Source organism: Triturus cristatus, chromosome 2_2 (genome assembly GCF_964204655.1).
Source record: "Triturus cristatus chromosome 2_2, aTriCri1.1, whole genome shotgun sequence".
NCBI lineage: Eukaryota > Metazoa > Chordata > Amphibia > Caudata > Salamandridae > Triturus > Triturus cristatus.
Window position 1 is genome coordinate 641,128,919 of NC_140582.1, and position 24,720 is coordinate 641,153,638.

The 24,720-nt window shown below is 39.6% G+C and overlaps 1 protein-coding gene across 1 annotated transcript in view; it reads left to right on the forward strand.

The window, feature by feature from the left end:
- GALNTL6 (polypeptide N-acetylgalactosaminyltransferase like 6) overlaps positions 1–24,720 on the forward strand; it is a 2,683,170-nt gene that overhangs the window by 2,525,982 nt on the left and 132,468 nt on the right. The window contains exon 10 of the mRNA XM_085641833.1: positions 3,162–3,269. Within this exon, the coding sequence (XP_085497959.1) occupies positions 3,162–3,269 (108 nt within the window). The remainder of the gene's footprint in view (positions 1–3,161; positions 3,270–24,720) is intronic.

Consider the following 24,720-nt stretch of genomic DNA (forward strand, 5'->3'; position numbering starts at 1 on the left):
AATTTAAATCATACTTTATCATGGTTAACAGGCTTTAAAATGTATAGTTCTTTCTATTGGTACATGAAGTAATTGTATGTTTGCGTATTATTCATGACCTAATTGTATATACTTCTTCTCGTGTTTTTATGTTTTGTACTTTTATGGTCCTTGAGACCGAAATAAAGTTATCGAATGGAATGGAATGGAAAACCAGATATTGTCATATCAGCGAGATATATGTGGAGAGTCTGACGCATTAAACAGAGAGAAGGAGCTTTGCTTTAATTCTGGAAGTGTGTACTTGGTGCAATGTGGAAGATAGGTATGGTATCATTGGATAGTGTTCCCTGTATTTTAGGGTACATTTGAGTCTGAACCACCAAATGGGTGATGGATGAGTGAGAGGAGAGATAGTTATCATTAACCAGTTTCGTTTCTGATATTCTAGATCAGTGAATATACAACAAAGGATGTTTTTTTTATATTTTTCAAAAATTCCTCTCAGACAAAAACCACTTAGCAAGTTTAGGCAACTCAACATCTGAGCCCACATCCATACCCTGTGGTGTTCCTCAAGGTTCCATTTTGGCTCCAGCCTTTCTAAACACCTGTATGAACCTCTTGGGTGAAATTTCAATGTATCAATATGTGGATGATACCCAGCTGTATCTCTGAATCTCATCATTCAGAGACATCCACATCTGAAAAACTTTCGTTTGAAATCCTAAACAATGGACGTGCAGTAGTTTACTGACTCTCAAACCTGATAACCCTGAATACAATTACATAGACAGATCTAATGACACCCATTTATTGAGGCTTTGAAACCTACAGTCAATTGGGTTCTTATCATCACCTGTACACGAGATTACATTTTTGCAATTCTGGTTGGATACTACATTAATCTCTCCTCAAATAGTGCGCGCAAAGTGTATGCAGCCAGTTCAATGCTGGTTTCTTTTAAAACAGTTTAAAAAATGTTGCCCTCTCTGAATTTCAGACTAGTTTTTCAAGGTCTTATTTCTTGCATTGATTACGGGAATTCCACAGCGATCGGAATGCCTAAAACACACTTTAGGACCAGAAAAGTGGTTTGTCTCTTGGTGGCCAGGCTGGATTCTGGTACATAAAAATTCAACCACTTTACTCCTGTCCTCGGAGACCTGCATTAGCACCCTTTGGAAGCCAAGTTCCAGTCTAAAAGCACATGCATTATTTTAAAGCACTTCATAAAAATCAGCCAGACTACCTCTATAGCTTACTAAAAATTATCTAGTGGTCTGAAACAACTAAGGAGCAAAGTCATTTTTCCTGTTAAAGTCAACAATTTGTTATATAATTGGGCTGCAAGCCAGTCTTTTTCTGGAACTACTAGCCATTTGGAATGTTCTACCAGAAGGTGCTACAAATGCAAGGACTTGCCTACATTTGGGAAAAAAGCTAAACACACATTTATTTTAACACCAAGTTGTAAAAAATTCATCTGTCTTCTCACAATGTTCTCCCATTTATTCTACTCCCATCTGTAAGATTTACACTTCTGTGGTAATTTCCCATTTGTTTCTCTCTCTTCTAGCCACTCAAACCCTTGCTGCCTTGTTGTTTCCACCAAATTTTGACTTGTGTATCAAATGATCTTTCATTTACCTTCTCAACTGTCTTCCAGACTCACCCATCCTTCACTTGTGTCCTGCATAAACTGTTTATCTTATTTGTATGGTCAGAGTATCACCCTGCTGCCATCTGTTTAGTACTTCTGGCTCCTCAACTGTGTTCCTTAATTCACTAAAGGGTTAACACACTCTTTCAGTCCTTGGATACTCCATCTTATAGCTACTCCTTCACTCCAATGTGTCTTCGCTACCTCCTTTCCATTTATATCCCTCATTTTGAGCAAGGTTCCCCTTCTCCAAATCTTTATTTGTACCTCTCCTTCAATTGGTTTCAAGGCCCAAAATATCGCTCCTGAATTCATACTGATTTCTGATTAAATAGATAGGGCCCGATTCACAGAACTAACTTAAGACAAAATCCTAAACTTACTACCATTTGGGTATTCACAGAAGGCACTTACTCATTTTGGTATTCACAGAATGTACTTACTCATTTTGGTATTCCCAGAAGGCACTTACTCATCAATGAGTAAGTAACTTCTGTGAATACCAAAATGAGTAAGTGCCTTCTGTGAATACCAAAATGGTAGTAAGTTTAGGATTTTGTCTTAAGTTAATTCTGTGAATCGGGCCCATGAACTCTTCCTAATGTTCAGCAACAGATATATCTATAGTGATGTGCTAATCTAACCTATTGATTATAACCTATTGATCATGCTACACTATAAATAAAAGCAATAAAACTTCCCACCATTGGGTCAAGGATAGCTTTCACAGTTTATGGTTTGCTTCTGCCAGTGAATAATGAATAACTATATCTAGGTGCTTTGAAAGCATCAGTAAAACATATATACATTTCTGGCAGCAATAAGGCGAACCTGTTAAGCTTATCATGCTTTAATACCCTTCCATTTTCATGATTGTCTCTCAGATATTACTCTTCTAATTTCTTTACATCTTCACATTTCTGGGTAACTAGAGCTACAGCAAGAAAATCTGGTAGTGAGACGTTACAAACTATTCAAAACTCAGAATTACGCAGGAAAATGTTATTAAATCAATAGCATCATCAATGATGATAAATGTAATTCAATCTGTTAAATGAAATATACATTTGCATTACAACATAAGCACATTCATATTTCTTTTTGGAGGGGGGAGATAATTACAGACAGACTTTTCCTTTGTGTTTCTTTTACAAAATCTAGTGGGTCAGGTGGTATATGATTTCACTATCAATTTTGAGTAAAGAAAGTCTTTAACATTTTGATTGTGGACTTAATAAAGTAGATCCTGAGCAGCACATTTGGTAGGAGTGGAGAAAAGCTTACACAGCAACCTTAACTAATGGTCTTGGGACTTTGACTTTTTTGTGTCATGTGTCATAATTCTTGCCTCTATTATTGATATAACTTAAGAACGTATGTGTGCTGTTCCACAAATAATATGGTGTAGCACTTTAAATTGAAAAATTAGATAAATATGCATGCACCATATTAATACATTTTCCAATAACTTATATGTCAATCAATATCTCTTTTTTAATGTGTGGTTTCTGTCCCTCAGGTGTGGATGTGTGGTGGTGCCATGTTTGATGTACCCTGTTCAAGAGTTGGGCATATCTACAGGAAGTATGTTCCTTACAAAGTTCCTACGGGGACCAGTCTGGCAAGAGTAAGTACGGGACTTTAATCAATTGTTATTTTTGGAAAAAGTGCACTGCATTGATGAGAAATGATCAACTGTATTAGAAGAATGTAAGTTCACTTTGCTCTGTCACTGTGAATCTGGACATTTGCTGAAGGAGGTCTACAGTACAGTATACTGCCTCTGTTTTGAATGCACCAAAATATCACAAAATCATCAATGCTAGCAATACTCTAAAGTTGCCAAAATATTTGTTCTATTAATATATCAAGCCTATACATATATAATTTGCCAAATTGTGTCTTACACTTAGCAGTCCGAAATCAAGGATCTTGTCATTGAAATGGTAATGTAGAGCCAGACAGCAAATTGTTTAGATATGGAAAAGAAACAATGGCATGCAATAGTTGCTTCGTTAAAATCTGTTGAAACTGCACTTCTAATAATTGTTCTTTGCGGATCTTATCTAAGAAACATCACTATTTCTTTGCTCCTGCTGTGTCAGTCCCCCATTACTTTTCCACTTGCAGTATTTTAATATTTTCTTTTCCTGTAAAATATCTCTGTAATTTGTCTTCCTCCTGTGGATTGCCACATTCTGCCACTTTCTTGTGCTGCATTGACCATGCCCCACCTTCTCCCCAAATCTTTTATATTTATTTGGCAAGGGAGCTACAAAGCAGTAACTTTTTACCTCAATTCTTCACCTCTTCGACTACCTTCACGATTGGTCTGCTTTTTGCTGTCTGCCTCTCCATACTCCTCTCTGTGGACTCTGACACTGAACTGTAAGAACAGAAGGGAGGGTAATGGAAATGATGATGCAATGTGATATTCCCTCCATGTAACAATGTCTGTGTACATATTGAGGTACTGAATTATGCTTGGATATTGAGATTAGAAGAGGGACACCTTCAATTATATACATTGTATTTCACAGATTAATAGGTTGATTTCACATACATGCTAGTCACAAGGGACTGTGAGAATTCCAAGTTATACAAGCCAGTCTTCACTTGCAGCTTAACATGTTAACTATAGTTGAAAGTTGGTGTCTATAACAGTACCTCACAGCTACTAATTCATGTATTTACTTACAATAACGAATACCAAAATGTGTGTTTAAGACTTGGCACAATTTTATGCCTGATGATTTTAACAGTGCTCCTGTAAAGAAAGAATTAATTAGAAGAAATATTCACACGCTAGATGCTCACTAAAGAAAAATTTAAATTGGTTAACATAATAGCCCATTTTGTTTGTGTTAGCTGGACAATTTGTGCAACATCATAAGAGTGTGTATGGCCTATTGACATTGGGGCGACTAAATTTGTTTGTCCTTAAAGAAATCGTCACACAAAATTCAATGCCTCCATGTTCTAGAACAACTCTAGGAAAATTACGTTCCTGCCTAAACCTGTGACAACCTATTTCTGCTGCCATACATGAGCCCAAAGCTTGTCATCTAACACAATCCTAAAACTAGATTTAGTTGCTGTATCATTGAAGAAATCAAATCCCATATACTCCTTGTTTTCCCGTCGTACTACATAGCCCATTTATACAGACCAAAAATGCATGTTATTTTGTGATCTGAAGACCATTATTTAGCCCCCACCAGTAATATTCTGATTCTTGTGGATATGCTCAATCATTGTAAATGCATATGAAAAGAAGCCGTTGCACACCTTTTTATCCATTTCATCTTAGTTGTCGATATAATCCTTTTTTTCATTTTATGCGTGCAGTCTGGGGCCGCGCCTCACCTCAGTGCGCGGATTATGTATTAGAATCAACAAAATGCAGCCTGAATAAGCTGCAGACCCATTCGCACTGCTTCAGAAAGAATATGTTGCAAACTTTTCAGATTTTTGTTTGTTTATTTTAAATATTCATTTGTTTTCCAACTTGACTTGATTAATAACGATAAAGTTGTCCAAATATCCATAAGCTTCACACAAAATAGTTGTGCCCATCCAGGCCTCTTGCTACATTGCGTCAGGACATTGAATTCATGAATTACAGCAAAAATCTTATTCCCAATGCATTTCGGGCATCTTTAATTGCCTTCGTCAGGGGAAGCTGTTACCATAGAATAAAACCCATGTTAATTATCCATATTATCACTCGTAGAAGTATTTACAACATTGCATGCTGTAACCTACACAGTCAATCCTTTTATTTTGTTGATCACTTAGCTAAAAGGATTGACTGTGTAGGTTACAGCATGCAATGTTGTGAATACTTCTACGAGTGATAATATGGATAGTTAACATGGGTTTTATTCTATTGTAACAGCTGCACCTGACGAAGGGCAATTAAAGATGCCCGAAATGCATTGGGAATACGATTTTTGCTGTAATTCATGAATTCAATGTCCTGATGCAATGTAGCAAGAGGCCTGGATGGGCACAACTATTTTGTGTGAAGCTTATGGCTATTTGGACAACTTTATCGTTATTAATCAAGTCAAGTTGGAAAACAAATGAATATTCAAAATAAAAGAACAAAAATCTGAAAGGTTTGCAACATATTCTTTCTGAAGCAGTACGAATGGGTCTGCAGCTTATTCAGGCTGCATTTTGTTGATTCTATGCTCAATCATTGACCACAGAAATACTTTGCAGGAAGAGTTGCCATAATAGATGTCTCTTGAAACAGTAGTGAGATGCCGGACCATGTTCTGCCAAAAATGCAGTAGGAAATAAGTGAGCTACCTTTCTCAGGTGACTCTCTTTATCCATCGTCTTGTCTTAAATTGATACAATCTACAACAGAAAATGTAACTTCATGGGTAGGTAAGAAAATGTAACTTACTAGGGTAGCTCATATCACTGCTAATTCTATTGGCACCGGAGCATAGTTAGAAACGAAAACTGGTGATGTAGTCATATTCCATTGCTTTCTGCATTACATTTCTCAGGATAAAAGGCCACGCAGACAGTCTTTCCTTCTTGACTTCTCCCTATACCCCAAATTATTTTTTGCTTCTAAGTCATATTGCTACTGGCATCTGATAAACCCCATTTATGGCACATGTGAACTGCAACACAGGAGTTAACCTAAAGACAGGTCAATGCCCCACATTTAGCAGCCCTTGTTTTACAAGTTCCCTTCTTCTATATATAATTGTCAATTGCAATTGCTTAGGCATGTGTGGCTGCAACCATCTGTGACAAAACCGGTCATTGAAAAGTAGTCCTACACCGAACCATAGAGCAGCTTGCACTGAATCCTGATCCCATCATGGCTCCTGGCCAAGAGTGCTTCTAAGCCCTCAATTGAATAACATTCAAAAAGGACGTCCTGAATCAAGCGCAGCCATTTTAAATATTGAGCTTGTAAGTGACATGCTCTAGCAGCAGGCATGTTGCCTGTTCTAACAAGATGGTGCATTCATCAACTAATCTCCCTAGCTGCTGTCTGGCGTATGTCAGTGTGCATGAAATAAACCACCTTTTGACACTAGTGAAACTGTTTTCTTTCTCTCTATCCCAAATAATGGCTTGGCAACTTAACAGCTTAATTAATGGAATGCATTGTTCCTTTATCTTTCTATGCTGCAGGAACATGTGGTACCCCCTATAATTCCTGTCTGCTTTGGAGCCCCGTGGTGTACCAAGACAACTTGAACCTCAGTGAATCAGATCCTTGTGAGAGGGCACATCTTAGATTGTCAACCACTGCATGCCCAGTCAAATGTAATAAATCAACAGGTACATTTGATTCAGCTTGCCCCTCACATGCACTACAAATAAATTACTTTTTTAAGTAAGTGCAGGTGATGCTTATCCATCCCAGAAGCCTCCACCAGGCATTCATTTTGATTACCATAACTGCTGAGCTCAGCAGCAGAATTGCAAACCTGATAGATGTGACTTTACATTTCGGGACTTGGCCAATGGTAGAACAACAATGGCTACTTCATTTTCCAGTCCCTTTTTAAGCATGTTCAATTTTCCCCTTTATCAGTATGTTACTTCATCTTGTTGAATCATTTGGGACCTGATCCCAGCACTGAAGCATTCAACAAAGTAGAATCAGGGTGTCATTTGACCACTGGTTTCCTGCTTCCACTCTTTTGGAACTGTACAATGTGAGCAAGAGTTTGATGACCAGGACAGAGAGGAGATCATCAAAAAGATACCAGATGGCAGTATACACTACATCCTGTCTAAGTAGGTGAGAGCCGTCTTGAGACCTTTTTCTGGTACAAGGAATGCTCATAAACACTGAAGAGGTTGCACCAGAAGGAAAAGAAAGAGTGGGCAAGCTTACCAGGGACAAAGTGATCCGGCAACTTTATGTCTGGCCAACTCTTAGCTCCAACAATCACGTTTATACTAAGCTACATTGTGCCATCTGGTGTCCTGACATAGAGATAGGAAGTAGAAAAAGACTAAGGGCCATATGTAGGACGCCAAATACCGGTCAGTAACGGCCGATTTTCGGTAAATATCCCGTTACCGACCGGTATTTAGGCTTTTGCTATGTAGGGGGCATATTTCAGGATTCGGTAATTTACCAAATCGGTAAAATTACCGATTCGGTAAAATTACCGAATCCTGAAATGATATGTAGGGGGAGTGTCTCGTGGGTGTGTGGATTCGTTATTTACCACCAACTAAAAGTTGATGGTAAATGACGAATACCTGTAAAAAAGCATTATTGTGCTATTTGAAATGTGCAATCTGGCAGACATACGTGCGCCACATGTGCACACATGCACGAATCAGGGGTGCAACAGGGTGTCAATGTGACACCCTGCCACCCATGATAATGCCTCCCCTATTACCGATTCGGTATTTACCGAATCGGTAATGGCAACTGGCTTCCCATTCATTCCTATAGGCCTCCAGGCCCATAGGAATGAATGGGAAGCCAGTTGCCATTACCGATTCGGTAAATACCGCTTCTTAAATACCGATATTTACCGAATCGGTAATAATTTACCTACATTACATTTACCGATTCATAAATACAAATCGGTAAAATTCGGTATTTAAGAATCGGTAAATGTAATTTACCTACATATGGCCCTAAGGATGGTAAAGTAAAACACCTGCAAAACCGCACTTCATCCCACGTCCTCTACAATTTAACCTTCTGAAGTTCTACCAGCAACAGCAGCAGCAGCAAAGTGAGTCGATTAGCGAAGTGTTTAAATGTACCGAACACTGGCAATTGTTTGTTGGTACATTTAAGAAGTTTCTTTGCTCCATCTGAAGAGCAACTGCACTTCCAAGGTGTTGCATACTCCTAGGCTCCTGCAATTATGTGCCTGCTTTCAAAGAGACTATCTGATGCTAGGCAATGATGCAGTGCCATCGAGATGTTATCCACAGGCTGGGAAGTAGTGACAATACAATGTCACAAGCATCTCCTCTCCACCTGTTAAATACTGCAGTAGCAGACTGACACCCAACTCAACAGCTTACGAACACCCAGATTGCATTGTTTTAATACATTTTAACATCCCATCGTGGTTATGTGATATTAGTTTTTTTGTGCTGATTTTAGAAAACTTGCGTTTTGAGATACTTGATAATATTTTGTTATCAACCTTTTTGAGTGCATCAATAAAATCATCAAATGTCTCTTGCCAAGTAGTCCATCTATCGCCAATATTTTGCTTTTTGGCGGTATCAAAAGTTGTTGGTGGTTTCAGGAACGCATCAGCGTTGTAGGCCAGTGCGGAATTTATGACATCACAGATGGATTCCTGTGACTTAGTTTAGACAACTCATCTGTGAGAACTTGCAACCTGCTGTCCTCTGACTGTCTTTAATGATAGCTAGAAACGTGACTTTCTATGTAGTCATCTAAACAATGTCGCTATTCTGAGTGTCACTCTTGGCTCCTTATTTTCTGAAGACTCGTGAAGTTGTTCTGAGCTCCACTCCGCATCTTTGTGAGTGAACTGCTTTGGGAATGGATGGCTCCATAAGCACAACCCCAAACATTTCTCCTTGAGCCAACATTACCGCATGCTATAGTATCATCACTCTCTTTAGTGTATTCACTAAGTCATTTATTTATTTTCCTCTAAATGTTAATTTGCAGTTTCTAACACCTGGTTGATCTCCGCCTTGCAGCGCTTCTGCTCACAGCGATATTATGCAAGTTCAGATTCTCAGCGGAAGTGCTTCGTAAAACAGGTTGAATCCACTTTTAGCTTTAACACACTGTATAATCTACAACTTTATCTTGCATGGCAGTGTGGTAGCTTTAAATGTGCCTTGCCCAGCAGGTTCTTGACCATCAACCTGTAGATTCCATTGTCTTCACATGCTTTGCAGTGGCTGTAGTTGCATTTTCACTCAACTTGCCTGAAGAGTCGATTCAGTTCTTCAACAGTGACACACTTGGCACGCACTAGCAGTTTGCTTGGACCACAGCAAACTCTCTGGGAGTGAAAGGTCTTTCTTTGGCTTACTGATTCTCCATCCCGTCGCCATTTGTAGCGTCTTCCTTCTCCAGCCTGGGCTAAACCACATACAGAGCTTAGTATTAAACGTCTTTATTCTGATGTGTGTAACTGCAAACTCAGCATTCTAAAGCAAGTATTCATGCCATTGTGCTCTGACACATACGTCAGAACTCTGCAGAGTGCGTTAGGAGACAAAAGGGTTCTCTCATAAAATATCCCAAGACACTACACCTTATACAACTCTGACATCACTTATGCTTCAAATCAAATCAAAATAAAATTTCACTAATCAAAGTTAAACACATATGTAAAGAAAACACAATATATTCTCTTTAGTCCCTGCTTTAGATAATGGTATGGAAAATAAAGATCTTGCTGTAAATTTGGGATATGTTCAAAATTTTCAAAGATGAGCTTGAGCATTTCTTCTAAATGTTTTGCCTTTGGATGGGGTATAATATTTAATAGCACATTTTCCATTGATTCAGGTCATTGTTCAATGACTTATCAAAATTACAGATGAGTAAATTAATTTTCTCCGCAAACTAAATAAAAGGTTGTGTGGAGCAACCCACTATTTTCAATAGTATTAATATCTAGAACATTACTTATGTAAAAGTTTTAAACAAATATAATACTTCTGCAACTGATTTCTGCTTAATTAATATGAAAGAAAAAATAAGATCCTAACTGAAACATTCAAATCAAAAATGTCCAAATGTATTCTGCCTCTTAATCTGAGGGTCACAAAATCTCCTGGTTTTCCAAATTGGTTTGTATTTTTAGCAACGTTCTCAACATTTGTTAAAAATTCTCTGTGCTGTTGACTCACAATATTGATGCTGGAGAAGCATTGCTGCAAATGCACGGATGGTTAGTTTCTTCATAAATGCTAATAGAGGAGTCTTCACATGTAGGTCAGAAAAGAGGTCATGCTAAGCCTTTGCGACCAGCACAAAACGAAGCTCATTCACAGCTTCTGTTGCTTCCAGTTGGTTCCCTGTAATTGATGATGGCAGGAGGACAAGGGAATCGAACAGAAGTGTAAATGATCAATTATTTCAGCAAAAACTGTAGACGGTGCATCACCTGAAGGAGAGAACTTTGAACATGATGTGCTATATAAGAAGCTGGCATCAGGCCATTCAGAATGGGACAAGGAGTCAAAGGAGCCCCCCAAGGAGAAAGCATTCTGATACTGTACTGATGCATCTATGTTTACTTTGAACTACTTTCGACTCATTGTTGGAAAATGGTCCTCTCTGAAGGGTCACCACAAACTTTTTGCCTTCCTCTTCCTCTTTTTCTGACCTTCTTTTAGTTGCTCTAGGGCTCTGGGCATTTTACCCCTGTGACCAGTATGTATGTATGTATGTATTTGGTATTTGTTAGGCGCGTATATCACCCGTAGATCTCACAGCGCCAACAGATACTCAGAGAAAACAGGAGAGGTGTCTCGGCAGAGCTCGAAAAGCCATGTATTAAGGGTTTTGCGGAACCTCTCATGATCAGGTTCCAATCGGAGATATAAAGGCAAGGTATTCCATATTTCAGGGGCAATTTTGGAGAAGGACCTGCCCCCATTTCTTACTGTACGTACTTTTGGTACTGTTAGGAATTGTTTACTGGTGGAGCGAAGGGTTCTGGCTGGTTGGTATTTTACCAGTGCTTAAGTGCATGTGCTCTCTCCTCTAAGCATGGTATAGTTGGTTTACTCCTGTTTTGCATATTTGATTTACTTGTAAGTTCCTTGTAAAGTGGTATATCATATACCCAGGGCCTGTACTTAAAATGCGACCTGCAGCACTGATTGTGCCACCCACCTAAGTAGCCTTTCAAACTTGTCTCAGGCCTGTTACTGCAGTGCATGTGTGTGCAGTTTATGGCCACCTCGACTTGGCATTTAAAACTACTTGCTACACTTGAAACTTCCCTTTTTTACACATAAGTCAACCCTAAGGTAGGTCCTGGTAGCCCTAAGGGCAGGGTGATATATACATAAAATGGTAGGACATGTACTATGATGTTTTGTATGTCCCGGTAGTGGCAAACAGCCTATGTTGTTTTTCACTACTGTGAGTCCTACTCTTCTCATCGGTTAGTATTTGGAATTCCTTAATACACTTTTAACTTTAAGCTGTAATTCCTGATCAGAGAGGAGTAACTCAGCGTCCAACTTATGGTTCCAAGACCTGTGGCGGAGGAACAATGTGGCAATAGAAGAAACTTATTAATGTATGTGGTGTTCCTTGGACCATCTGTAAAGTGTTTTGTGTATGTCGATTTACACAGATAGGTTCCGATAATTTTGGAGATTTTTCCAATTGGATTACACTAGATATGCCACTACTAATCACAGGATTTTATTATAATTCACATTTTCTTTCACTCGGAAGGTGCTCACTATCGAAAGCGGGTGAAATGAGACATTGAAGCTTTAAATAGTCCTGATACAGAATTGTTTAACTCTTCCACATTTATCTCTACAGAACTCGATAAATGATCAAAAGGCTGGTGGTATAAGTATTCACACCTTCTACTAAGCATGCATTAAAATAAGTGTTTGCTATATGACATTGAGTGGAATCGGGCAATCACTATAGTAGTGATTTCTTTAGTTCCTGAAGAATAACCTTTAGGGGTATGGCTAGAAACATGTTGACCTTTTAGGAGGTAGGAAGATTACCCCATTTCTCCTAAAGAATACCCCCTGATGTTAACGATAGTGTCTAGGAGTCAGAATAAAGAACAAAACCTACTGGCCAGGTATTTTTAAAAAGACTTCAAAACCAACCCCCCCCCACTCCTCCCTCTATAACCAGCTCCTCTTCTGTCATTGTATAGTCACTCGAAGTGCTCCCGCATAATCTGTATTTCACAGTATGCCCCATTCCACAGCAGAACGGGATGGACTCAATGATGAATCATGCCTCCAAGTTTTTTCTTAAAGTAGAGTTAGACCTTTCAGAATTACTGGGTGCTTATTTTGTATGCAATGTGAACATGTATCTGTACTTTAAGAATGGGTGTATTATAATACGTGAGAGTGGATTCTACCTTGATACAACGCTTTTTAACTTTAGGATAGTTAGCTAAATGTTTTCCAATTTTAATTTGACCGCCATAATATTTAGCATTATAATTAAATAAATACGAAGTACATGGTGGCTGAGTGTGCACAGTCAGTGGGCTGCTTCTTTAGCAGATTTTCTGCTTGAGCAGCAGCAGAATCAATCAACTGTCCGCACACTCTTGCACTCTGAGTGGTGCCGTTTGAGATGATTTTTCAGAGTGGAAGCATTACCGGTTGTAAATCGTAGTGCAAGCAGAGCATCCTGCATCCTCCACCCATTGGTGGAATCTCGTGGAGTTTTTTTTTTGTAACTCTGGGGAATTCCACTGAGATAAATTCCGTAAGTTCCTCCCACTCCTACTTAGTACATAAAATCATCATGTCACTCTTTTTCCCTGAACCTGCTGAAAAGAAAACGTTTCCTATCAGGTCTCTTTTAAGTGTAATAACTAATGTGTGTTCCATGCACAAGTGGAATATCATCTTAGAAAAGTGAGATAGAACTCTGTCTTTTGATGGGAGAACCCACCCCCTTTGCGTTCAAAGCAATTACCTTTAAAACCATTAATTGCCATGTTTACCTTCTTGGATGTTCTACAAATGGAGAAAATACAATTCATGATGTTATAAATTTAAAATTATAAACATATTGACTTGACATAAACATGAAATACATTGTAAGAAACATGCTAAAGATGAAAGGGTGAAATTGAGAGTAAGTCAGTTTGAGAACAGGAGAAAAAAAAGAGAACAAAAGAAAATAAATAGAAAGACATACCTAGATAAAAAGCACAAATAGTTGAGGGTGAGACCTCATGACAAAACAACATGCCTGGATTCCAGGACAGGTTTTAGAGGTATGTCAAACAACAGGGATGGGTATTGACAAACCTTAGTGGTTTTGATACTAACACCTAAAGAAAGACAAAAGAAGGCAAATGGGAGTTATTATATCCTCTGGACATGCAAAGCTATTAATATGAACTAATATGAAAAGAAATAAATATGAAATGTCTTGAAAAAAAATGGAGGTAGCATTAATAATTTGCCAATTAGGAGTTAGAAGACTCTGATGTGTTCATCTCTTCCTACCTGCATCTATCGAAGAACTTCCTCAGTACAGCTGAATCCTTCTATGTTGTAATTTTATTGTTATATGTGACCTTAAAGAGACAGTGATACAAAGTCCATATATATCATTGAGATTAGAAAGTGCTGGTCACATTTCCAAAGCAATTAATTTCTATCTCCTTTTCGCATTGGACTTTTCAAGATTCTGAGAAAAGAATACATTATTTCATAACCAAGAAACACAACATTTTCTATTCACTGCATTAGGAACTTTAAGTGAGTGTTCTCCAGAACAAGAATGATGACAGCTCTGGGTTTTTGTGATACAGTTGACAGACAAGGATTGCGACCAAATCTAGATTTCTTTGGATGTCTACTGAGATAGACTGTGATATTTCTAATAATTTTAGTATGAAGGATTTAAAGATGGAAATAGGGTCAGAGACTTCTGAGCAACCTTCCATAGATGTGAAGATTGTTTCTTCTACTTTAATTTTCAAGGTCTTCAGCCTGTTTTTTCAGCAGTGAAACTTACAAGTTGTTCTTCAAAAGTGACTCTATTTACCACAAGAGTCCATTTCTCACTGGCTTTTAGGTAGCATTTGTTTGGTTCCATAATCTGGTGTTTAAATGCTCTAATTTCTTGCAGTATTCATTTCATTTAGTGGGGGGTAGGAGCTTTTACTGCAGAAGGAAGGTCTTTCTTTTCTCTATTATTTGTTGGAATAATTAAAGTGTTGATACTCTAAATTGATATTGGTACGGAAATTTCCTGGTGAGTAAATGATGAGTCTTCAATATTGTTGTATATAGACATTAAGCGAAAGGAGTCAGAATGCCAAGCCTTAATAGAATAAGACTCTGAGGGGGAGGTGAGTGACCTCCAGTGTCTCCTTCTAACCATTTAGAAAGAAGAAGGTATTGTGCAAGGCTCTTAGAGTTGAATTGTGACACTGATTTGAGAAATTCAATTGTTTAAATAAATTATACTAACATTTGTGCGACCAAGGACGTATGAGTATGCCAGAGCAGCAAGTATAAGTGATGGCTAGTATTAGTAGTAGCTTGTCAAGAACATAAAGGAGAGGCAGACATTATATCATATGCAGCTTGATTTCATACTTTCCCCTCAAAAGAAGTGTTTGGGCATTTGAAATCATTTTAAAACTGCTGCATATTAAATGGAAGCTCCCTTGAAAGTAGTGATTGAGCTGGTGTGCACAACTGATTGTGGTTTGGTGGCAAGGAGAAATGCTGGACAAGAGCAGGCAAGCAATTTCCGTGAACTGAATTTCCATTTTAGGATCAGTGGTTACAAAGCGCTGACAGATTCTTGTGGTAAGAGGTGCCATATTGTGAATTACACAAAAGTGACTGAAATAATTTGGATATCATTGCCCTTTAATACCAAATCTATTACACTTTCAACACAATCTTTTTAAAATGCCATAATTTATTTAGGTTTATTTGCAATACACTAATGTAGCTAGATACCACTGCTTTAAAGCCTTCAAATAAATGGCACAGCAACAGTATCACAAAATAGTCATCCATACATTGAATATTGCATAAGATAGCATGTCTCTTTGGGTTACAAAAACTGCAAAGGTTGAGCAAAAATCTTATCAAACAGAATTGTGTTTTCTAGTTTTCCAATCGGATGGCATCTAGATTAAGCAGTCCAGTGCTGAAGCTAAGAGCAGCACTTTCGTCACCAGATTACATCTCTTCCCAATAATTGATCCTTCAATAAAAATACCAAAGTGCACACAGAACAGCACCACCCTGCCGCACAGCACTGCCTGTGATGCACTTTTCCCTATATTCTAGAATTTAATACACTGGCAGTCTAATGCAGTAATAAATATGCAGCACACTCAGTTGTAAATAGAAAATACCAACCTGTGTTTTCTTCTTATCAAATCCTTTTGAACAGAAATTTGTAGTGGAATAGCACATAATAAGTGTAAAATCGTACGTGGGATGTTTGCTCCGCAGGGCTTGCAGAGAATGTAGCATTTGAAGACATACAGAGGCTTCACAAAACAGGGGCCAGTACCTACACATCCTACAGATTTCTTTCCAAAAACAAAGGAGGATGAAACAGATGTGCTGGTTGATTGCCCTTCCATTGAGGCTTGTTTACATTATCAATCGCTGGTGAAAACATGGCTTGTTTCCATGAAGCCTTCTGTGATCACACCAAGCCAGGCCATTATTACCTAATTCCCAACATACAAAACTCTTTTTTAGAAAACATTGTTCTTTGCCTCCCTCTATCATTTTGAAAATCCATTCTGGACTGTGTCAGAACCCTTGCTCATAGCAGCTTTCACATATTTTCACGAAGCAGCAAAATTATTGTTGGACATGAACTGTGAACATATTTGGCCAGCAGAGTAAGTTTCCAGCTTTCAGCTTCAGATTAAGGCAGATACTCAGGGTGGGTATAGACAGCGGGAGGGCATCTTGAAATGTGCCAATGGAATCCTGAGAACACAAGACACATCCTGAGTCCACTGCACTCATAAGTCAGAAGCCCGTACTGTGCCTATTACACAGCAGCCTGAACCTCTCCAGTAGAGCCATCCCAGTTGCTACCAATGCAAAGTCAACCATGGCATTTGAGGCAGGTCTCATGGATGCCACATTAGTGATGACATAGAACAAAGGTGATGGGAGGAATGCTTGCAATGAGTCTAACTACTGGCAACTTCTTGGAGTAGCATTTCAAACTATTGTTCTTTTCCCTACTGTGCCACTTCAGTTTGGACCCAGACATATGCAAATCAGACATGACCTTGCTCCAATATGAACAGTCCAGCTGGAACTGCCAAGCCAGTCCTGCTCGAACGGGAGCACACGCAGCCCAAGATGGGCTTCTCCCTGACTGGGGTTCACCAGTCAGATGCTGCTTGGGTCCAGGGGACCAGTGAGCACAGCACCCATATCTGGGGACACTCCTGGCATTTATGGCGGTAATCAAAAACACTAAAGGTGAAGGGAGGAATGCTTGCCATAAATCTAACCTTTGGCAATCACTTGAGGTAGCATTCCAACCCATCATTCTTTTGCCCACTTTGTCACTTCAGGTTGGCCCAAGCCATATGCAAATTAGTCTTGACCCTGCTCCAATAGGAACTGCTAGGCTAGGTCCTCTGTCGACTGGAACATAAGGAACACCAAACCGGTTTTGCCATGACTGGTGCTTATTAGACAGGCACAGCTTGGGTCTGGGGGTCACAATGAGCATGTAACCTGAGTCTGGACACAACCTTGCCTCTTTGGGTGGTACATAAAAGGTGATAGGAGGAATGCTTTTAATAAGTCTTACCACTGGCAGTCACTGGGGTTAGCATTCTAATCCTTCGTTCTTTTGCTCATCATGCCACCTCAGTTTGTGATCACTGTCACCTGAGAAAGTGATAAGAGATCGAAGAGACATACATGCATGACAGGCAGTCTGAGCCTATCTAGGACATTATGATCGGATCTGCACATTGCCAGAGGTAAAAGGGACCAAAGGATTTGCAGTAACCAAAAATAGGTGCTGGAGGTGCCCAGCGGTAACCACTGGCACAAATTAACAACTGCCATCAGTGGATCTTTAATATTTTAGGGACTAATAACACCAGATTTGGGATTGATATGACACAAAACATCTCTGTATTTTACAGGAGTGTAGCAGATATTGTGTTGTGTATTATTTTGTACTGAGGTGCTCTCAGGCTATGTTCAGATGGCAACTCATGCAGATCATATCTGGGAAAAGGTTTTGGGTCTGCTATAGGCATAGGGCTACATTTAATGAACATCATGAGGTTTCTGTAGGGGAGCGCACTTCTTATTGTATGAAGGCAGACAGTAGGCATGAGAATAGCTCTGGCTCTTTCAAAGATTGAGGCAGAGCTGGTACTGCCACTCTTATAATGTGAAGAATCTGCCCCTGGTGCAGATCACAACTGGACATAGGCTGGGAGTGTTGCAGGAGCATGGGAAGAGAACCTCTCCTTGTATGTGGTGAATTAGGCCCCTGCACTGTGTTTTGTTTTCTGTTTACTAACTGCTCTCAGAAAGTTCTTAGCCGAAAATGTCAAAACAAATATAAGGCAGAAATGTTGACATTTGTAGCAACTTCATACTAGTTAAAATATGTGAATCAAGCTCTACTTTAGAAAAGGCTAAAAGAGTATCTCTTAATTAGAGATGCCAGAGGCACACTATGTACTTTTCCACTGAAAGGGTAACCTTGTCAGAGTCCAGCCAGCAAGCAGGAAGTGGCAAAACTGCTTAAATATACATGATAGTTGATTTTGGACTGAAGGGTGACATTTCAATCAATCAACTAATTAAGTTATCAGCTCTTCTTTTGAGAAAGTCAGTCAAACTCTCAGGCGCTCCTATTTATTAGCCAGGACCAAAGTGATTGAGTGATGAAATGATTTTGTCATGTCATGCTGTCCAGCAACCAGTTTAATTTTTTAATGGATAATTTTGCAAAATATTTTGGGATCATAATTGTGCATGTATTATGTGGCTTTTTTCAGTAGTGCTTCTATGTAGGAAGTTATCATTGCAGATTAATAAACGTCGCCAGTACAAGGAGGCCAGGAACAACAGACTTAAAAAGCTTAAGAAGGAAGTTTGGGATTGACTTCATCAGGCTGCTATTACAAATAACTCCAGAGATTTCTGGATGGTAATTAATGCTCCCTTTCTCAAAGCACTTTTAGACCCAAATTTAGATTCTCATGGTGATGAAGAATCTTGGGTTGCACACTTTTCTACAATCTTTGACCCTTTCGGAAAGGGATGGATTCTAATGTAGAAACAGAACAAGCTAATCACACAATCCAGCCTCCATTTTAACTATATAGAGGTTAGGGAAGCTCTCCTGCAGTGTTCCCCTAATAAAGCTGCTGGACCGGACTGTAGCCCAATAGATTTATTTTTAGATCATCTGGATCTTTGGGGACTGGTACTGACAAACGTTTTCAGTGTAGTTGTCACTGCAGGCCCACCAGATTCCTAGTTGAAATCTGTTTTAATCCCTATATATAACAAAAAGGGTGAAAAATCTTAAATAAATAACTGCAGGCCAATTTCGCTTTTGGACAGTACTGCCAAACTCATGGGACGAGTCCTATTGAACAGACTGGAGGAGTGGGCTGCTAGTACTGATGTACTTATTCAAGCTCAATACGGTTTTAGAAAGGGGAGAAGTGCCTTAATTTAAGTCTTCTCATTGCCAAGTATACACAAGCCAAACAAGGTATGCCATACTTGCAATCCCTCAACCTATCTGCAGCAATTGACTCCGTTGTTTACCAGCATTTATGGACGATAATGAAGGAGATGGGCATTGATGAGGCAAATATTACTTTTACTAGGCAGCTATACTCTTCAGCCTTTGGATGAGTCTGCTATGGGAGGCAGGGGAGGGCACCAGGTGGTTTCCCATAAACAGGGGGGTTCGACAGGGATGTGTCCTGGCCCCGTTTTTATTTTGATGTACCAAAGGTGAATCAGGTGTGTGTCCCTATCCTCCTCTATGAGGATGATGCTGTCCTTATTGTTCGTACAGAATTAGCGCTCCAGAAACTGATAAATACATTTGTTAATTATATGCGCAGTTTGGACCTCAGAACCAATAAGGCGAAGACATTTGTATTAATTATCGGTAGTAAGGACAAGAAGACCCAAACTTTTTATATAGAAGGGAGGAAGGTAGCTCAGGTAGACACTTTTTCATATTTAGGAGTGACCTTCGATAGCTCATTAAATTAGTCCCATATGCTAACAATTAGGAGCCTAATGTTAGAAAAAAGCATCAACTTCCTCCTTTCTTTCATCAAACAGCTGGGTGAGAAGCCTTTAGACATGGCCAAAAAGGATATATGGCTACATCCATCTCAGTTGCAACTTATGGGGTGGTTATCTGGGGTCATTCCAATGCCTCTGCTCTCTAGATTATATAAAACACATTCTGGAAAAAATCAGCAGGCCTCCCCATCAGTTAATCAAACTTTATTGTACATTCAGAGCTAGATGTACCTTTTGTGAGGCTCGCTCCAATCCTTATATGGCACTCATTTTGAAGACGGGAATCCAATAAACTTACTCAGAAGTTCATTACAGATTGCCTCTCACTGGAACAACTGCGTAGGATCCGTTGGATCATGTATGTCAAGAAGAGCCTAATCTTGTTGGGTTTGGCACATATTTGAAAACCCCTACTAATTGCTCCATCATCTCCAAAAAGGAGACTAAAAGACGATTGCTCAGCCAGATGTCAAAGGAAAGACTTAAAATCAATAGGCTAAAACACACAGTACATTCTTATTTAGAGGGACTGATTACTGATGAAGGTGTGTCCCCAAATTTACTGCCTGTAACAAAAATTTTACTTAGGTTTTGCACAAATCTGATCCCTTGTATGTTGGCATACCCATGGGGAATATTCTCACCCCATGATCTCCCGCCCTGTACCAGTGATATTGTATCCACCCAATCAAATTTGCACATTGTCTTCTTTTGCAAATTTTATGCGGTGCATAGTTAAAGATTTATACTACCTATTATGCGCAAATATAGTTTTAGGCAATGTCGTCCAGGGCTGTTCTTTTTAAAATCATTACCTGACCCTCATAATTGTTATATTGCTTCGTTTTTATCTCTTGCCTGGAAGACTAGGAGATTATCTATTAATTAAGAATGAATTGTAGATTTTATCTGTACATATTAGATGATATTTTTCCTATGACTTTCTAAATTTTATGAAGATTGTTATTTATTCTGTATGTGCTTTTATGATCTTATTTTTTTATGATCGAATAAAGTGATTTGATTGACTGAGTGTGGTACTCATTGTGTTGTGCCATGTAGTTTTGCTTTCAGAAGTCAGCAGCTATTGGAAACAGCTTATGGTGAATTGATTTGCTGAAACCACGAACAATCCAAAATTCTAAATCATTTGTGGGTCTGTTGGCATGTCATGCTTTTCTCAAGTTTTGCTCTCAAATATCTTGTGTTGTTTCATACAGTATATTTGAGAAGGGCAATGGTATGGAAATGCAGGCTTTCTCAATAGACCAGTGCATCTCTGGTGCCCATGCTCATAGACTAAATTTTCAGCTGGTCCACAAGCCTTTCCTTCTCCTAAGGATGATAAAAACGAGTAGTATTGAACCTTGTCACAATAATATATATATTGCAATAATACATATATATGGTGCCATAAGACTTGTTGTGATGAAGGTGCACTATAACAATATATTTGTTATATTATGTTGTATATCAATGTTCCTTTCACAGTTTTGACTAGCTCAGAGAAGTGTTCCATTGATTTACATTTTGCAGTGATGTATGGATGTTGATGGCAGACCTCTTTGGGATCACATCTGTTCTTAACAGTTGTGTGTACGTGCCATTCTCAGACCTGTGCTCCTCCTCAAAACTCTGTGTAAGGGTGGCCCGCTCTTCACAGGTGGGGCGAGTGGTACACATGGAGGTGAACCTGAAGCAGCGTGTATTGCACAATACAGTTAGTGGCACCCAGGCTCCACTACATTACTATGACTGTGGGACTGTCTGATTAAGCGAGGTAATCCATCTCCTCTGTCTTTGTGAGCTGGGTAACCCTTTACAGTGGGGTGCAATTCAGGCCTGGGCAGCAGGAGGAGTAAGTACAGTCACAGATATCCAATGCTTACCACATTGGATTGTTGAAATTAATAAAAGAGACTCTGTCTCTAGTTGGAGACAGGGATGAGAGCCAAGACTAGGGCCTCAAGAATGTGTGTTGAATCCTGGGATGCACAGTCCTAAGCAAAAGCATCAACCCCATTGCTGTACAGTGAGATGCTGCCATGATCCAACAGGTACTGACATAGTTCTGCCTGCTCCACTGGGGCACAGTTATCAACCATGAGGATTAAAGAGGCACTTGCCTCCTTCTATGAGAGTGCTGCTGTCTGAGTCTGGTGCAATTAGCTCTTACTCCACAAAACACAGTAGTGTTTTCTGAGGATTGGAACATGAGTCCTGTGCTCACTGCTCGACACCCGCATTGACCACCGTGCTCAGGCACTGCAGAGTTCACCTCAAGTTCATTGTTACTAGCTGCGGGAAGGGAGTCACCAAGAGGAGCTTTTGGAGGTACTGCAGGGCTGCAGAGAGTTGGCACCTAAACTACATTTCAGTCTGTAACACAACTGCTAGGTTAAATCACAGCTCGCTCTAGTGTCAGCTGTGACAATGGCACACAGTGCACCTAGATTTCTCGTAGCCAGTTACAGCACCTGTAGCCTGAATTTCGTTTAAGTGATGCCCTTTGAATTGCCAAGTTACAGATAATGTAATTGGTGTCATATTGGGGCATTCTTGGCACGTTGGTGCTCTGTCCTGCATAACAGTGATGTTGGCATCATTGGCTCAGTGGTTCCTGTTTCTGGTGTGATTCTTGTAGTAATTATTTGTACATTTTTGAAGTTCTTGGCATAATGGTGCCAAACCCTGGTGTAATGCCTGCACCTGCATAATAGTGATCATGCTTGGCAATGTAATCACATCATTAATGCTGTTTGAGGCCACCCCCTGAGGCAACACCCACATTGATGCATGCACCCACTATTTCATCCATCCACTCATTTATCTATTAATACAATTGCGCTCACTCATATTTTTAACTGTGGACTCAGTCTCATATTCACTCATGCAACCATCCACACTTTTAAAATGCAAATTACATAATTGGCAAAGAAGTACTTTCAATTATTAAATAATTAGGCATATTGCCTCTGCCAAAAGTTGTTTTAATTGTATTTATTCTTTTAGGTGGTGGTAGCATCCTGCAGGGCAAGACAGACTCCTAATTTAAATACTTTATTTTTTATGTGTTTTGTTCCATGCCTTATAAGGGAGCACATGACTACACCGCATTTTCTGAAATTAACTGCCATATACTTTGCTTAGACTTCCTTTGCCCTGATGACCGTCTGTTTACTATGGCCATAGCAAGCAGACTGACATCTGCTGATCAAGTGATATATATATATATATATATTCATCGAAAAACCATAGGTTTTAGGGAATGTCGTAGTTAGTTGGACATTTCTCTCGTACAAAACCATAGAAATTCCCCTGTTATAGTTAGTTCAGCTAACTATAACTCACGCCCCTGCAATGCACTGCTGATGACATCACATATTACATCAATCATGACATGGTCAGTGACATCACTCATGATATCAATGATGACATCTCAAATGACATCACTGATGACATCATCCAGTGACTGTGTGTTTCTGTAAAGTTTAAATATGTTTAATATATATAGGGAAAGGCATATTGAAGAATGAGTGGGTGTATAAGTGTCTGAATGGATGATTTAGTAGGTGCGTGACTGAGTCTATAGATGAGTGATTAAACGTATCTTACTGAATGCATGGGTTAGTGACTAAACTGTGTGAATGTCTGTATCCGTCTGTCTGTTGGTGTGTAAGAGGCTGCATGGGTTTTTGAATAGCTACATGAGTGTCTATATGAGTTATTGATGGGTTGTCTGAGTATCTGTATGGGTGCCTGAGTGTTTGTGTGAGTGGGTGATTCACTGGGTGCATGGTTTCAAGAGTGCATCTGTGATGGACTGCATGGGTGAGTGAGTGTGTGTATGGGTGTGTTAGTGAGTGAATGTATATCTCAGTGGTACATGTGCGCGTAACTACATATGTAAAAGGCAGTATATATGCGTGTTAGAGTATTTAAATTGCTATAAGTGAGAGTGTGTCATTGTGAGAGTGGCCGTATGGATGAGTTTGTGCTTGCATCAGTGCTATATAAGAGCATAAGAATGTGCTAGTATTTGTATGAGCAAGTGAGCTGGTGTGTGTATAACTGTATAGGTGAGTAAATGGGTGTGTGATTATTTATGTGCATGACTAACTAGATGTGTGAGTACCTCTATGGATGAGTGGCAGTATGTGAGTGTCTATATAGGTATATGAGCATAGTCCTGTACTGAGTGACCATAAGCATGAGTGACTGTATGGATGCGTGAGTGGATGTGTGTGTAGACCTAAGAATCAGTAAGTGGGTATGTAGTTATGAGTGTTGGAGTGTCAAAGGTTTTGAGAATGGCCGTCTGTAATTTAGAGTGGGTGGATCAAAGGTTAGATTAGGGTGTGAGAAGATGCATTAAGTTATCAAATGGATGATGTCATGAGTGATGTCATTTGAGATGTCATGAGTGATGTCATCAGTGATGTCACTGACAGTGTCATGAGTGATGTAATATATGACGTCATCAGTAGTGCATTGCAGGGGTGCGAGTTATAGTTAGCTGAACGGCTATGATCATGCAAAGCAAACCACCCGAGGATTGCAGTGGGGCCAAGGGGCTCGGTATTGACAGATGTCCTATTTTGGAGTCACAGTTTTATCTTAAATGGGTGGGAAGGAGGCACTTTCCGGCCCATACAGGGTCATTATTATATCAATTTATGCAGGCTATGGACACATTTAAATATTTTTTAAGGACAGAGGCTGTGTGGCCCCCCTCCTGTGGCCTCTCTTAGCCCCGGGGAGCCCATCCCCCGGGGCACTGCCTCTGTTTTTTAATTTTTTTTTATTTTTAGGGAGGAGGGCCCCGTGGCCCCCCTCTTGGTCCACTTCTGGCCCCGGGGACCCCATTCCCAGGGGCCTGGCCACTCCATTGGGGACCATGGGGAGAGCCCCAATTCCCACACCATCCCACCAGCTTCCCGCCTCTTGCAGGAGCCAGCATTGCTTTTCCACAAGAAGAGCTGCTGACATGAAGCTCGCCTTCTGAAAAAGCTATCTGCTTTGCTTCATTGAAGCATAAGCAGGTTTCCCCGCTCTTTCTTCAATGAAGCAAAGCAGAGTTT